Below are 14598 nucleotides of genomic sequence, written 5' to 3'. Positions count from 1 at the left end.
AACAATAATATTAAACAAGATATACCTGAATTAAACATTCTGTAGACAACCTTACTGCCGAAAGTGTGGGCAATAAGGATGAAGTCCACTTTGAAGGTCTCCAAGGAGATACTTTCCAACACCTCTTGATATCCTGTTTTTACTGTTTAATCACTTTCACAGTCCAAATCACTTTCACAATCAAAAGATTCTAATATAACACTAAAGTTCTTAGTGCAATTTAAGCCTATTGTATCTCCTTGTTTGCTCCTCTTAGGAGCTAGAGACCATGAATGGTAAGATTTTAGCCATCATTATGCTTTTTTTCTTTTTTTTGAGACAGGGTCTTGCTCTGTAGCTTAGGCTGAAGTACAGTGGCACAAGCATAGCTCACTGCACCCTTGAACTCCTGGGCTCAAGCAATCCTCCCATCTTGGCCTCCCAAAGTGCCGAGATTACAGGTGTGAGCCACCATCCCCAGCCCATCATTATTCTTAAGAGACAGGGGCACAACCATGCTTACTACCTTATGTTAAGAAACCTTAACATTTTTAACCTTCCCTCACAATCATGTTTTTCATCTTGTCAATCATTTTCAGATGTTTCACATTCATATTTAAATGTAAAAATCAGAAACAGACAAGGTAAACTAAAGAATCATTTTCAATATCCTGAAGTGTTTTTAAAAAATATTAACTTTCAATATCCTAAGGCTTTTTGAAAAATAAAATAATTAGGCCAGGCGCGGTAGCTCACGCCTGTAATCCCAGCACTTTGGGAGGCCAAGGCGGGCGGATCATGAAGTCAGGAGATCGAGACCATCCTGGCTGACACGGTGAAACCCCGTCTCTACTAAAAATACAAAAAATTAGCCGGGCGTGGTGGCAGGCTACTGTAGTCCCAGCTACTCAGAGGGCTGAGGCAGGAGAATGGCGTGAACCCGCGAGGCAGACCTTGCAGTGAGCCGAGATCGCGCCACTGCACTCTGGCCTCGGTGAAAGAGCGAGACTCTGTCTCAAAAAATAACATAACATAACATAACATAACATAACATAACATAACATAACATAACAACATAACATAACATAACATAAAATAATTGTATATTGCTTAGACCTTTAGAGTTTACAACTATGACTCCCTAATCTCTTCTTTTTCTTTCGTCGTGTTTATACTTAGGATGATTTCCTTCATTCTGTAGCTCTATTTTGCTGTGATGCCTTTCTCATTCTACCTTTGACAGCCTACTCTCTTTGAAATGTACTTCTGTCATCACAGCATGAACTTGTAAACTGCAAACTCCAATTCACAATTTCTTTTTTAATAATAATAAAAATCAGTAACTGAAGGCCAGGTGCAGTGGCTCACCCCTGTAATCCCAGCACTTTGGGAGGCCGAGGAGGGCAGATCACTTGAGGTCAGGAGTTTGAGACCAGCCTGGCCAACATGATGAAACCCCGTCTATACTAAAAATACAAAAATAGCTGGGTATGGTGGCATGCACCTGTAATCCCAGCTACTCAAGAGGCTGAGGCAGGAAGATCTCTTGAACCTAGGATGCAGAGGTTGCAGTAAGCCAAGATCGCACCACTGCACTCTAGCCTGGGCAATGGAGCAAGATTCTGTCTCAAAAAAATAAAATAAAAATAAAAAAACAGTATCTGAGAACAAAGTTCTATGAGCCATCATTCAATACCACTTTGCAAGGGGCTTAGCATTTATTAAGTATTAACAAATGCCTCTCCTAGGCACAATCCTGCATCTGCTGGTAAAAATGAAGAACTATGACAACAACTACATCTTCTTAGCACTAATGACTGGAAAATGTCAAGATTCTCCCAAAAAAAAAAAGGAGAAAGGAAGAGAGGGAGGAAAGAAAAGAAGAGAAGGAAGAAGAAAAGAGATGTAGAGAAAGAAGAAAGAGAAGGAGGAGAAAGGAAGCAAAAGAAGGAAGAAAGAGAAAGAGAGGGAAGCAGACAGGCAGGCAAGAGACTACACAGCTTTAACGTTATGTATGCACACATGCATGCATACAGGAGGAGAGACAAACAGCTCTCAAGCCAGAAGAACTGGCTTTCTTAGAAGGCAGTGCTATTTAATTTCTCAAGGCATAACTAACCACAGAATAGAAAAATTAAACACATCTATTTTCACAAGTGAACCAAAGTGAACACCAGTAACACTGGCAAGAATTAATACTAAAGGGGGACTGATTTCATTTCTAAATGCCCCCATTCCTCTAAGAAATCTTCCCAAAATAACAAGTAACAGAAATTCACACTCTACCTGTGATGATAAAACTAGGAGACACCTATGTCTTTAAAACTTATTTAATGTCTTTTTTATTTTTAATTACTTTTTTTTTTTTTTTTTTGAGACAGAGTCTCACGCTATCATTCAGGCTGGAGTGCACTGGCACAATCTCAGCTCACTGCAACCTCACCTCCACCTCCCAGGTTTAAGTGATTCTCCTGCCTCAACCTCCTGAGTAGCTGGGATTACAGATGCACACCACCACGCCCAGCTAATTTTTCTATTTTTAGTAGAGACGAGATTCACCATGTTGCCCAGGCTGCTCTCAACCTCCCGACCTCAGGTGATGATCTGCCAGTCTCAGCCTCCCAAAGTGTGGGATTATAGGCGTGAGCCACTGTGCCCAGCCTAAACCACATTATTTTTTTTTTTTGAGATGGAGTCTCACTCTGTCGCCCAGGCTGGAGTGCAGTGGCGCAATCTCGGCTCACTGCAAGCTCCGCCTCCCAGGTTCACGCCATTCTCCTGCCTCAGCCTCTCCAAGTAGCTGGGACTACAGGTGCCTGCCACCACGCCCGGCTAATTTTTTTGTATTTTTAGTAGAGACGGGGTTTCACCGTGGTCTCGATCTCCTGACCTCGTGATCAGCCCGCCTCGGCCTCCCAAAGTGCTGGGATTACAAGCGTGAGCCACCGCGCCCGGCCACATTATTTTTTAAAGGGACTATCTTGACTAGACTTTTCAAAAAGGCGAGGTGGGGAGTGTGACAGTTCATACAAGTTCAAACAGGGTGAGGAGAGAATAAAAGATGCACCTGCAACTACAAACCCCATACAAAGTCCACAGAAGACGTTTCTCCAAAGTAAACAGTCCCGTGACGGGTAAAAACCACAAACATACTTCTGCAGGAAGAGGTGTAAATGGAGGAAGGGAATTGACAGACACTAGATTTTGAATAGCTCTGCAGCTATACTCATCTCCATGGGCTAGAAAGAAGTGAAGGTTCAAACACAGCTTTGTGTCTTTCCTAGTGCGGTCTTCCTTTCTCTTTACTGAGAACGGCCAACTTCTTTTACCTCTTCATATGGTATCTCCATATTTTTCCTAAGCTACAATATTATAATTCTGTTATGGGCTCTTTCATCATTTGACTAAATTCTTTGAGTCTATGGCAATGCATAGAGCAATATTCTTATAATGAATGTTGACATATGATGTAAAAAACATGTATGAAAGGCCTTACATTTAGGTACCACTAAATAAATGGTAACTGTCATTGCTATTATTAGTAGAAGTAATAATAAAAGCTAGTTTCCAAAATGTACTGATTCAACCCACATTTTTTGGGTGTTAAAACAAGGTGGCAAGCTCTGTCCTTGCACCAAAAGGGAATTAAAAGAACAAATCCAACAGGTTAAATAAAACATATATGAATAATGTAAGAAATATAACAAACAAATTTCATTACAAAGGTAAAAAAAGTTAAATAGTCTGATGAAATCAGAAGGCTTTGACAGAGAAGTATTTGATAGTAGACTTGAAGATCAGTAAGATTTTTTGAAATATTGACAGAAAATGACAGGAGTGAAATGGGAGAGAAGAAAAATATCCAAGAGAAGAAGAGAACAAGCAAGCTTCCAGAGAAGTAAGTAATGGAGGGAACAGCAAGGTATTTCCAGTAATCCAGTTAGGATAGACTAGAGAAGACACATAAGCAGAGGAAAGGCAAGATGGAGAGTCACAAAGCCCAAGCTACGGAATATAGATTAATAGTCACTGGCAAACCTCAGAAAGAGATGCTAAGTAGAAAAATTATATGGTCAGAAACCTCGTTCTTCTCTAAGAACCGTAAAATAATGTAAAAATAAAAAACTAATCATTAACTATGTCTTACTTTGGGCCAGCTGACATCACTGGACAACTCTCTTCTGTACAGAAGTCTGTGATAGTTCCATAAAGCATGTTGATCTGATTGAAGAAATCCACAGCTGTAAAGCAAGTATCAGTTGTAAGTAAAACAGAATGGCTAAATTTAAAATGAAATTTTGATTGTACTTGAACAGAATAGGCTTATCAGAGTTCGTTCCCCTACAAAGAACAGGTGAAAACCATACACAGAAGTCTCAATACATTGAAATGAGGAGCTCGTGTTCATCAAACAACTCCCTTGAGAGCAAAAAGGCAAGCATAGAGAGCAAGAAATTATTTGCAACACATACAAACAACAGAAATCTTATACCCAGAATACATAAAGAACTCATATAGATCAATAAGAAAAAGACAACACAGCTGAGAAATGTGAGACAGTTTTAAACTGTCACTTCACAAAAGAAATTTCCAGGTGGTCAAATGTCCTATGAACAGATGTTGGTAATCATGGAACTACAAATTGAAATGATAGTGGGATGCCATTCCATAGGCCCTAAAAAGGCTAAGATTTATCTGAAAATGCAACAAGGCAAGAATCCAACACGTTCTTAAAGAAGAACCAGACTGGGCACGATGCATCACACCTGTAATCCCAACACATTCACAGGACAAGGCTGGAGAATCGCTTGAGCCCCAAGACCAGCCTGGGAAATACACTGAGACCTCGTCTCTGCCAATAAAAATAAAATTAGCTGGGCATGGTGGTGCATGCCTGTGGTTCCAGCTACACAGGAGGGTGAGGTGGGAGGACTCCTTGAGCCCAGGAAGTCAGGCTGCAGTGAGCCATGATCACATTACTGCACTTCAGCCTGCGTGACGGAATATGTCTCAAAACAAAAACTAAGGAAAGTATTAAGATTTATAAAGCACAACGAATAAAACAGTATGATTTTAGTAGACCAATGGAACAGAAGAGAGACCTAGGCAATTACAGAAACAGATGCAAACACAGATGAAACATTTGATTTATGACATAGCCATCATTGCAGAATAAGCAAAGGACAATCTTTTCATAAATATTTCTGAATCAACTGGTTATTGCTACGGGGAAAAAATAAAACCTGGCCAGGCACAATTGGCTCACACCTGTAATCTCAGCACTTCGGGAGGCTGGGGCAAGAGAATGGCTTGAGGCCAGGAGTTCAAGACCAGCCTGGGGAACACAGCAAGACCCCATCTCTGCAAAAAATATTTTAAAAATTAGCCAAGTATGGTGGTGCTCCTCCTGCAGTCCAAGCCACATCACTCAGAAGGCTGAGACGGGAGGATTGCTCGACTCCAGGAGTTCAAGGCTATAATGAGCTATGATCTCGCCACGGCACTCCAGCCTGAGCCAAAGAACGAGACCTTGTCTCAAAAAAAAAAATAAAGTAAAATGAGGCTGGGCACGGTGGCTCACGCCTGTAATCCCAGCACTTTGGGAGACTGAGGCAGGTGATCGCCTGAGGTCAGGAGTTCGAGACTGGCCATGATCAACATGGAGAAACCTTGTCTCTACTAAAAACACAAAATTAGCCAGGTGTGGTGGCACATGCCTGTAATCCCAGCTACTCGGGAGGCTGGGGCAGGAGAATTGCTTGAACCCAGGAGGCGGAGGTTGCAGTGAGCCGAGATTGTGCCATCACACTCCAGCCTGGGCAACAAGAGCAAAACTCCATCTCAAAAAAATAAATAAAGTAAAATGAAATCAAATAAAATTTGACTCTTCACTGATGTCATACCCAAAAAGCAATTCAAAGTAGACTGTACCTCTACATGTGAAAGGCAAGACAATTACGTTTAAAAGAACATAGAAAAATATATTTGTGACCTTTGACATGTATAAATTTCTTAAAAAGAGCATAGGCCGGGCATGATGGCTCACGCCTGTAACCCCAGCACTTGGGGAAACCAAGGCCTGGGGAGGATCACTTGAGCCCCAGAGTTTGGGACCACCCTGGGCAACACAGTAAAATCCCATCACTACAAAAAATTTAATAATAAATAAATTAGCTGGGCATGGTGGTCATGCCTGTAATCCCAGCACTCTGGAACACTCTAGGAGGCTGAGGTGGGAGGATCACATGAGCCAGGGAAGTTCAAAGCTGCAGTGAGCCATGATACCATGCCACTGCACTCCACCCTGGATGACAGGGCAAAACCCCCTCAAAAAAATAAAAATTTAATTTTAAAAAAAGAGAACAAAATGCACTAATCATAAAGGAATAGTTTCCAGGTTTCATTAGATTTGTTCCTAGGTTGATATTTTTGATGCTAATATTTTTTTCCTTTTTTGTTGTTGTTCATTTTTCTTTTTTTGGCCTCTATTTCCTGGTGATGAGATATTCATAATTTTATATTGACCCAAGAGCTGACAACCTCATTAAATTCATCTATTAGTAATAATAATTATGGTCTTTTAGATTTTCAACGTATTTTCTTTTCCTGAAAAGGGATTTTCAGACCAATCAACATATTTTTTATTGGCTATAAATGAAAAAAATAATTCTTTCTTCCTTTCCAGTCAGTATATTTTTTATTATTTTTCTTGTTTACTGAATTGGTTAAGACTCCAGTAACTGGCTGCGCACAGTGGCTCACACCTGTAATCCCAGCACTTTGGGAGGCTGAGGTGGGTGGACCATCTGAGGTCAGGAGTTCGAGACCAGCCTGAACAATATGGTGAAACCCTATCTCTACTGAAATACCAAAAATTAGCCGGACATGGCAGCATGCGCCTGTAGTCCCAACTACTCAGGAGGCTGACACAGGGGAACTGCTTGAACCCAGGAGGCGGAGGTTGCAGTGAGCTGAGATCACACCACTGCACTCCAGCCTGGGTGACAGAGCGAGACTCCGTCTCAAAAAAAAAAAAAAAAAAAAAAAAAAAAAATGACTCCAGTAACATATTGGTGGTGGATATCCTTGACTCTTTCCTAAATTAAGAAAAAATTTCAACGTTTACTATTATAATGTTATAGCTATTCTGCTAATAGGTATGCTTTATCAGAACAAAGTTCTCATCTATTACTTGATAACCCTTTTATTATGGATTTTGAACTTTAACAAATGGTTTTCCTGCATGTATTGTTGTGATATATTTTTTTTCTCCTTGATTTTGGCTAATGCAGTGAATTACAATGACCAATTAACATTTTTTTCTTATTTATTTTTTTTTGAGGTAGGATCTCACTCTATTGCCCAGACTTGGGGTGCAGTCAGAGCTCACTGCAGCCTCAAACTCCTGGGTTCAAACAATCCTCCCGCCTCAATCTCCCTGAATAATTAGGACTATAGGCATGCAACACCACACCTGGTTAACTTTTAAAATGTTTTATAAATAGTGGGACTCGGCCAGGTGCGGTGGCTCACGCCTGTAATCCCAGCACTTTGGGAGGCTGACGCGGGTGGATCACCTGAGGTCAGGCGTTTAAGACCAGCCTGACCAACATGGAGAAACCCCATCTCTACAAAAAATACAAAATTAGCCGGGCACAGTGGCGCATGCCTGTAATCCCAGCTACTCGGGAGGCTGAGGCAAGAGAACAGCTTGAACCTGGGAGGCAATGGCCGAGATCGTGCCATTGCACTCCAGCCTGGGCAACAAGAGCAAAACTCCGCCTCAAAAAAAAAAAAAAAAAAAAATAGTGGGACTCACTATATTGCCTAGGCTGATCTGAACCCCCTGGCCTCAAGCAATCCTTCCACCTTGGCCTCCCAAAGCACTGGGATTACAGGTGTGAGCCACAACCTGAGGCCCCTCAAATGTTAAACTAACCTTTGTATTTCTGGAATAAACTCAACTTAGTCATAATGTATTATATACACTTTTAAAATGTTACTAGATTCAATTCACTAATATTTTTATTAGAATTTTTACATCTATGTTCATTTCAAAAGTTAGATGACCTAGTTCCCTTTCTTCTAATGTTCATGTAGAACTCATAAAACTAATATTTTTTCCATTCTTTGTAAGAGCCAAAGGCTGGCGTTATTTCTTCCTTGTTTCACGGAAATACTACTGTGGCAAGGTTTTTAAATAGATTACAATTTTTTTTTTAAGTTATAAGATTATTCAGATTTCTTATTCTAGTGTTAACTTTGATAAGTTGAATTTTTATAAGAATTTGGTTATTTCAATTAAACTTTCAAATTTATTGGGATAAATTTATAACTTGTTCACAATATTCTCTTACAACTTTTTTTTTTTTTTTTTTTTTTTTTTTTGAGACAGGGTCTCGCTCTGTCACCCAGGCTGGAGTGCAGTCGCTGCAAGCTCTGCCTCCCGGGCTCACGCCATTCTCCTGCCTCAGCCTCCCAAGTAGCTGGGACTACAGGTGCCCGCCACCACGCCCAGAGAATTTTTTGTGTTTTTAGCGGAGACAGGGTTTCGCCGTGTTAGCCAGGATGGTCTCGATCTCCTGACCTCATGATCCACCCGCCTCGGCCTCCCAAAGTGCTGGGATTACAGGCGTGAGCCACTGCACCCGGCCTCTCTTACAACTTTTAATACTATGTAAGATCTGGTGTGTATTTACTTTTTTATCCCTGATATTGGTTATTTGTGCTTTCTAATATTATTAAATAATTAATATTTTAAATTAATATTATTTTTAAAATATTAAAATATTTTTTTCTTGATCAATCTTACCAGGAGTTATAAATTTTTAAACTTTTCAAAGAATCACTTTTTTTTTTTTTTGAGATGAAGTCTTGCTCTGTCACCCAGGCTGGAGTGCAGTGCTGCAATCTTGGCTCACTGCAATCTCTGCCTCCCGGGTTCAAGTGATTCTCCTGCTTCAGCCTCCCAAGCAGGTAGGATTACAGGCACCCACCACCACACCAGGCTAATTTCTGTATTTTTAGTAGAGACGGGGTTTCACCATGTTGGCCAGGCTGGTCTTGAACTCATGACCTCAACTGATCCACCTACCTCAGCCTCCCAAAGTGCTGGGATTATAGGTGTGAGCCACCACGCCCAGCCCAATTCCCTTTATTGTATGTTTCTTTTTCTATTTTACTAACTTCTGTTCTTTACTGATAACCTCTTTTAACTTTTTTTTTTTTTTTTTTTTTGAGATGGAGTTTCACTCTTGTTGCCTAGGCTGGAGTGCAATGGTGCAATCTCAGCTCACTACAACCTCCGCTTCCTGAGTTCAAGCAATTCTCCTGCCTCAGGCTCCCAAGTAGCTGGGATACAGGCATGCCCCACCACGCCCAGCTAATTTTTGTATTTTTAGTAGAGATGTGGTTTTGCCATGTTGGCCAGGCTGGTCTCGAACTTCTGACCTCAGGTGATCCCCCCACCTCGACCTCCCAAAGTGCTGGGATTACAGGCATGAACCACCGCACCCGGCCTCAGCTCTTTTAACTTTCTTTGCATTTAATTTGCTGTTGTTTTTCCAACCTCTGGAGACTGATGCTTAGTTCATTAACTTTTAATATTTTTCCTTTTCTAATATATGTATTTATGTGCTCTAAATTTCCTCTAACACAGTTTTAGCTATAATACATCCCACAAGTTTCCATATATAGTATTTTCATCACCAAATTTCAGTTCAAAATATTTTCTGATTTCCACTGAGATTTACTTTTTCCAAACATATACAGATTTCTGTTTATTACTGCTTTCTAGCCAGATTCCACCATGGTCAGAGAATGTATTGGTTTCCATTTTTGAAAATGTAAATATATATACTCTTAGGTGCTTAGGTCATGTGCTCCTAGGTCAAGTCTGTTAATCATGTTGCTCAAATTTTTCTAACTCCTTACCGATTTTTTCTTCTGCGTTTTCTATCTGTTACTGAAAGAGGAATGTTAAAATCTCCCATTATGACCATGGATTTGTCTACTTCTCCTTTTAGTTCAGTCGACTAATATTAATAAATTTTTGAGATGTTATTAGAAACATATGCATTCAGAATTTTATATACTATTTGGGAATTGAACCATTTATCATTTTAAAATATCCTTTTTTATTGCTTTTTGCCTTAAAAGTCTACTTTACCTGACATAACACGACTATCGGCATTCTTTGGATTAGTGTTTAACTTTAGTTTCAAGCATTCTATAGCTGTATATTTAAAGTATGTCTTGCAGCATTCAGATTTGTTTTGCTTTGTAATCATCTTGACACATTGGTGTGTTTGTGTGGGGTTTTTTTTGTTTTGTTTTTTTCTTTTTTTTGCGATGGAGTCTCACTCTGTCTCCCAGGCTAGAGAGCAGTGGTGCAATCACAACTCACTGCAGCATCCACCTTCTGGGCTCAACCGATCTTCCCACCTCAGCCTCTCAAGTAGCTGGGACCACAGGTGTGCGTCACCATGCCTGGCTAACTTTTTTATTTTTGGTACAGATGGAGATTTGCCATGTTGTCCACGATGGTCTCAAACTCCTGGGCTCAAGTGATCCTCCCACCATAGCCTCCCAAAGTGCAAAGATTACAGGCATGAGCCACCATGCCCGGACAATCAACTTTTGTGTTGGACCATTTAGTCCTTTACATTTAATACAATTACTATTGATAATATTTGGATTTCAACTTACTATTAATATACTACTATTTGCTATTTATCCTACTCATTGTATGATGCTTTTTCTCTCCTTACGTTTTTATTAATTCTATTTTATTTCAATTTTTTAGAGACAGGGTCTCACTCTGTCGCTCAGGCTGGATTGCAGTGGTAGGATCATGGTACACTGCAGCCTTTAACTCTTGGGCTCAAGTATTCCTCCCACCTCAGCCTCCCAAGTAGCTATGGCTACATGTATGTACATCTCTGGCTAGCTTATTCTTTTCTTAGTGACAGGGTCTTGCTATGTTGCCTAGCATAGCCCTTATTGCTGAATTTAAGAACGCTATGTATATTTTGGATACAGGTCCTTTACCATGTATGTGGTCTGCAAAGATTTCCTGCTAGCCAGTGGCTTCATGTTTTGTTTTCTTTACAATGTCTTTCACAGAGCAGAATTTTAAATTTTCTTTCTCTTTTTTTGTTGGAGACAGAGTCTTGCTCTGTCACCCAGGCTGGAGTGCAGTGGCACGATCTTGCCTCACTGCAACGTCCACTTCCCAGGCTCCAGCAATTCTCATGCCTCAGCCTGCCAAGTAGCTGGGACTACAGGGATGCACCACCATGCCTGGCTAATTTTTTATTTGTATTTTTAGTAGAGATGGGGTTTCATCATGTTGGCCAGGATGGTCTTGAACTCCTGAGCTCAAGTGATCCGCCCACCGTGGCCTCCCAAAATGCTGGGATTACAGACGTCAGCCACCGTGCCCGGCCTCTTAAATTTTCATGAGGTCTAATTTATTAATTTTTTCTTTTAAAAGCACACTTTTGGTTTTGTATGTAGAAACTCATCACCAAATCCAAGGTTGCATAGATTTTTCTCCTGTTTTTTTTTTCCTAGAAGTTTTATAGTATCGTGTTGTATTTTTAGGTCTATTATTCAATTCATGCTAATTTTTCTGAAAGGTGTAAATCTGTGTCTAGATTTATGTTTCTGCATCGGATGTCCCAGTGTTTCACCACTATTTGTTGAAAAAAATAATCCTTTCTCCACTGAATTGCCTTTTTTTCTTTGTCAAGATCAGCTGACTATTTATATGGACCACTGGTCACTTTCATAACTTCAAATATATTTTTCTGTGTTCCATTTTGAATATATTCACTTTGAGATCACATTTAGGCACCAAAATAGTGTTATCAGGTAGAGTTTTGACTAATTCGTGAAGCCTGGGGAGAGATCTCAACTACAGTGATGAATGCAAGAGTCCTCGGTGGATAAATTTTTATTTTATTTGTTTAGAAAAGAGGTCTCCCTAAGCTGCCCAGGCTAACCTCGAACTCCTGGGCTCGAGCCATCCTCCCGCCTCAGCCTCTGGAGTAGCTAGGACTACAGGTGTGAACCACCACTCCCAGCTAATTTATTTTATTTTATATTTTTGTAGATACAGATTTTGCCCAGGCTAGTCTCAAACTCCTGAACTCAAACAATCCTCCCCACCTCGGCTCCCAAAATGCTGGGATTATAGCGTGAGCCAATGCACCCAGTCTCTCCTTATATTCTTCAGGATTATTTTTTATTATTCTATTTTTCTCCTGTATTAGCTAAGTAATTATACTTTCACCTATTATTTGGATATAGATCTTATCAATAATTCCCTTTACTCCTTTATGAACCTGAAATGTTTACTGAATCACTGCCAGTGACTGGAAGTATCTGTCCTGACTCCAACCCTATTCACCTACTTCATCAAGTGTCATTTGGGAAGATTGCTATAAATAAGGAAAATTTTAAGTCCAACACTTCAGTTAAATGTTGTATTTTCAAAGCAGAGTATGCCCTAAGCAGATGTTCTAATGCTTCAGTCCAAAGCAATCTGTGTCCAGCTGTAGTAAAATCATAGAATTACTGTGAAATTTTAAGAGTTCTCAAAGTTCTAGGTGTTTCAGTAGTACAGTAGTCCCCCTTTATCTGTGGTTTCACTATCCATGGTTTCAGTTATCTGTGATCAACCATGGGCTGAAAATATTAAATGGAAAATTTCAGAAATAAACAATATGTTAAGTTTAAAATTGTGTGCCATTCTGAGTAACGTGATGACATTTTACACCATCTCATACCATCTCACTCCGTCCGCTTGGGATGTGAATCATCCCTCTGTCTAGCTGTATACCTGCCCATTAATCACTTATAGTAGCCACCTTGGTTATCAGAGTGAAGGATTACAAGAAGGGTTAAGTAAAGCACAATAAGATTATTTTGAAAGAGAGAGACTATATTCACATAACTTTTACTACAGTATAACTGTAATCGTTCTATTTAATAGTTGTTAATCTCTTGCTGTGCTTAATTTTAAATTAATCTTTAATACATTTTAAATTAAGCTTCATGAATTTAAGCTTTACCATAGGTATGTAGTGTATAGGAAAAAACACAGTGTATATAAGGTTCAGTACTATCACCAGTTTCAGGAATCCACTGGTCATCTTGGAATGTATCCCTAGCAGATAAGAGAGGTACAGACACTCAGTTGTGGCAATTGAGAAAGAGACAGAATACAGACAGAAAATGATTATTTGCTTTTATATGTAAAAGTCAGACTCTACTGTAATATAGAAGCTCTATACAGCCATCCTTACATTTTAAACATGAGCAAATGAACTCTCAAATTTTACAAAAAGGCACAAATTGGTACAAAAAGAATGTACACATATAATGGAGATTCATTCTGAATACTGTCTTGGAGATGACACAGAACCATCTTAGAAATACGGCAGGCCTCATCAATAAAGCAAATAAATCACTTTATTTCAAATAACTAGACTCTCTTGGTCCAGGAGGATAATCACATCATAATAACATGGCTCTTGCGTAAATGCTGTCATGGTAAGTTTTAAGACATCATAATGAAATCCCGGTTCCTAAAAGGTGTTAGAGGGGGGCAGCTCAATTTATAAATCCCATGACGTAGTTCAAATTATAAGAGGCCATCAAATATAAGAAAAATACTGTTTTGCATTTCCTGAAAGCCTAGACATTTTGTGTATGCTTTCAATGAAATTTCTTTTTTTTTTTTTTTTTTTTTGAGATGGAGTCTCGCTCTGTTGCCCAGGCTGGAGTGCAGTGGTGCAATCTCGGCTCACTGCAAGCTCCACCTCCCAGGGTTCACGCCATTCTCCTGCTTCAGCCTCTCTGAGTAGCTGGGACTACAGGCACCCGCCACCACGCCCGGCTAATTTTTTTTGTATTTTTAGTAGAGACGGGGTTTCACCGTGGTCTCAATCTCCTGACCTCATGATCCACCCGCCTCGGCCTCCCAAAGTGCTGGGATTACAAGCGTGAGCCACCGCGCCCAGCCTCATTTTATTTTTACTAAATTCAAATAAATTTCCTTCAATTATAAAATTCTATTATTATTATTTTTTTCACTAATGTTGAAAAACCCTGAACCTTTTGTTCCTCAATTTTCTCTGGCTTAATTCCCAAGAATATAATTACTATTCATACGTTATTCTCTGTAGGAGTTAAGAACATCTCATAAATATATTTTACTAATTTCATAAGATGACTACTTGATGTCTTTTTTTAAAAAATAAGCACAACTGGCCGGGCGTAGTAGCTCACACCTGTAATCCCAGCCCTTTGGGAAGCTGAAGCCGGTGGATCACGAGGTCAGGAGTTCGAGACTAGCTTGACCAACATGGTGAAACCCCATCTCTACTAAAAATACAAAAATTAGCCAGACATGGTGATGCGTGCCTATAATCCCAGCTACTCAGGAGGCTGAGGCAGAAGAATTGCTTGAACCCAGGAGGCAGAGGTTGGAGGGAGCCAAGATCATGTCACTGCACTCCAGCCTGGGCGACAGAGCAAGAGTCGATCTCAAAATAAAAATAAAAATAAAAAAAGCACAATTAGACAAGTAACTGAGTGTGCCACTGAGAAAGG

General features: G+C 39.9%; 1 protein-coding gene across 1 annotated transcript in view; it reads right to left on the bottom strand.

Annotated features, from left to right (window-relative positions):
• MOB1B (MOB kinase activator 1B) overlaps window positions 1-14598 on the bottom strand; it is a 71204-nt gene that overhangs the window by 14399 nt on the left and 42207 nt on the right. Inside the window, exon 3 of the mRNA XM_004088992.2 lies at window positions 4127-4220. Coding sequence (XP_004089040.1) covers window positions 4127-4220 — 94 coding nt within the window. The remainder of the gene's footprint in view (window positions 1-4126; window positions 4221-14598) is intronic.

The sequence above is a fragment of the Nomascus leucogenys genome, chromosome 9 (assembly GCF_006542625.1).
Source record: "Nomascus leucogenys isolate Asia chromosome 9, Asia_NLE_v1, whole genome shotgun sequence".
In the NCBI taxonomy this organism is placed as follows: Eukaryota; Metazoa; Chordata; class Mammalia; order Primates; family Hylobatidae; genus Nomascus; species Nomascus leucogenys.
Note: the sequence above shows the minus strand (reverse complement) of the source record. Positions and strands in the feature narration are given on the sequence as shown.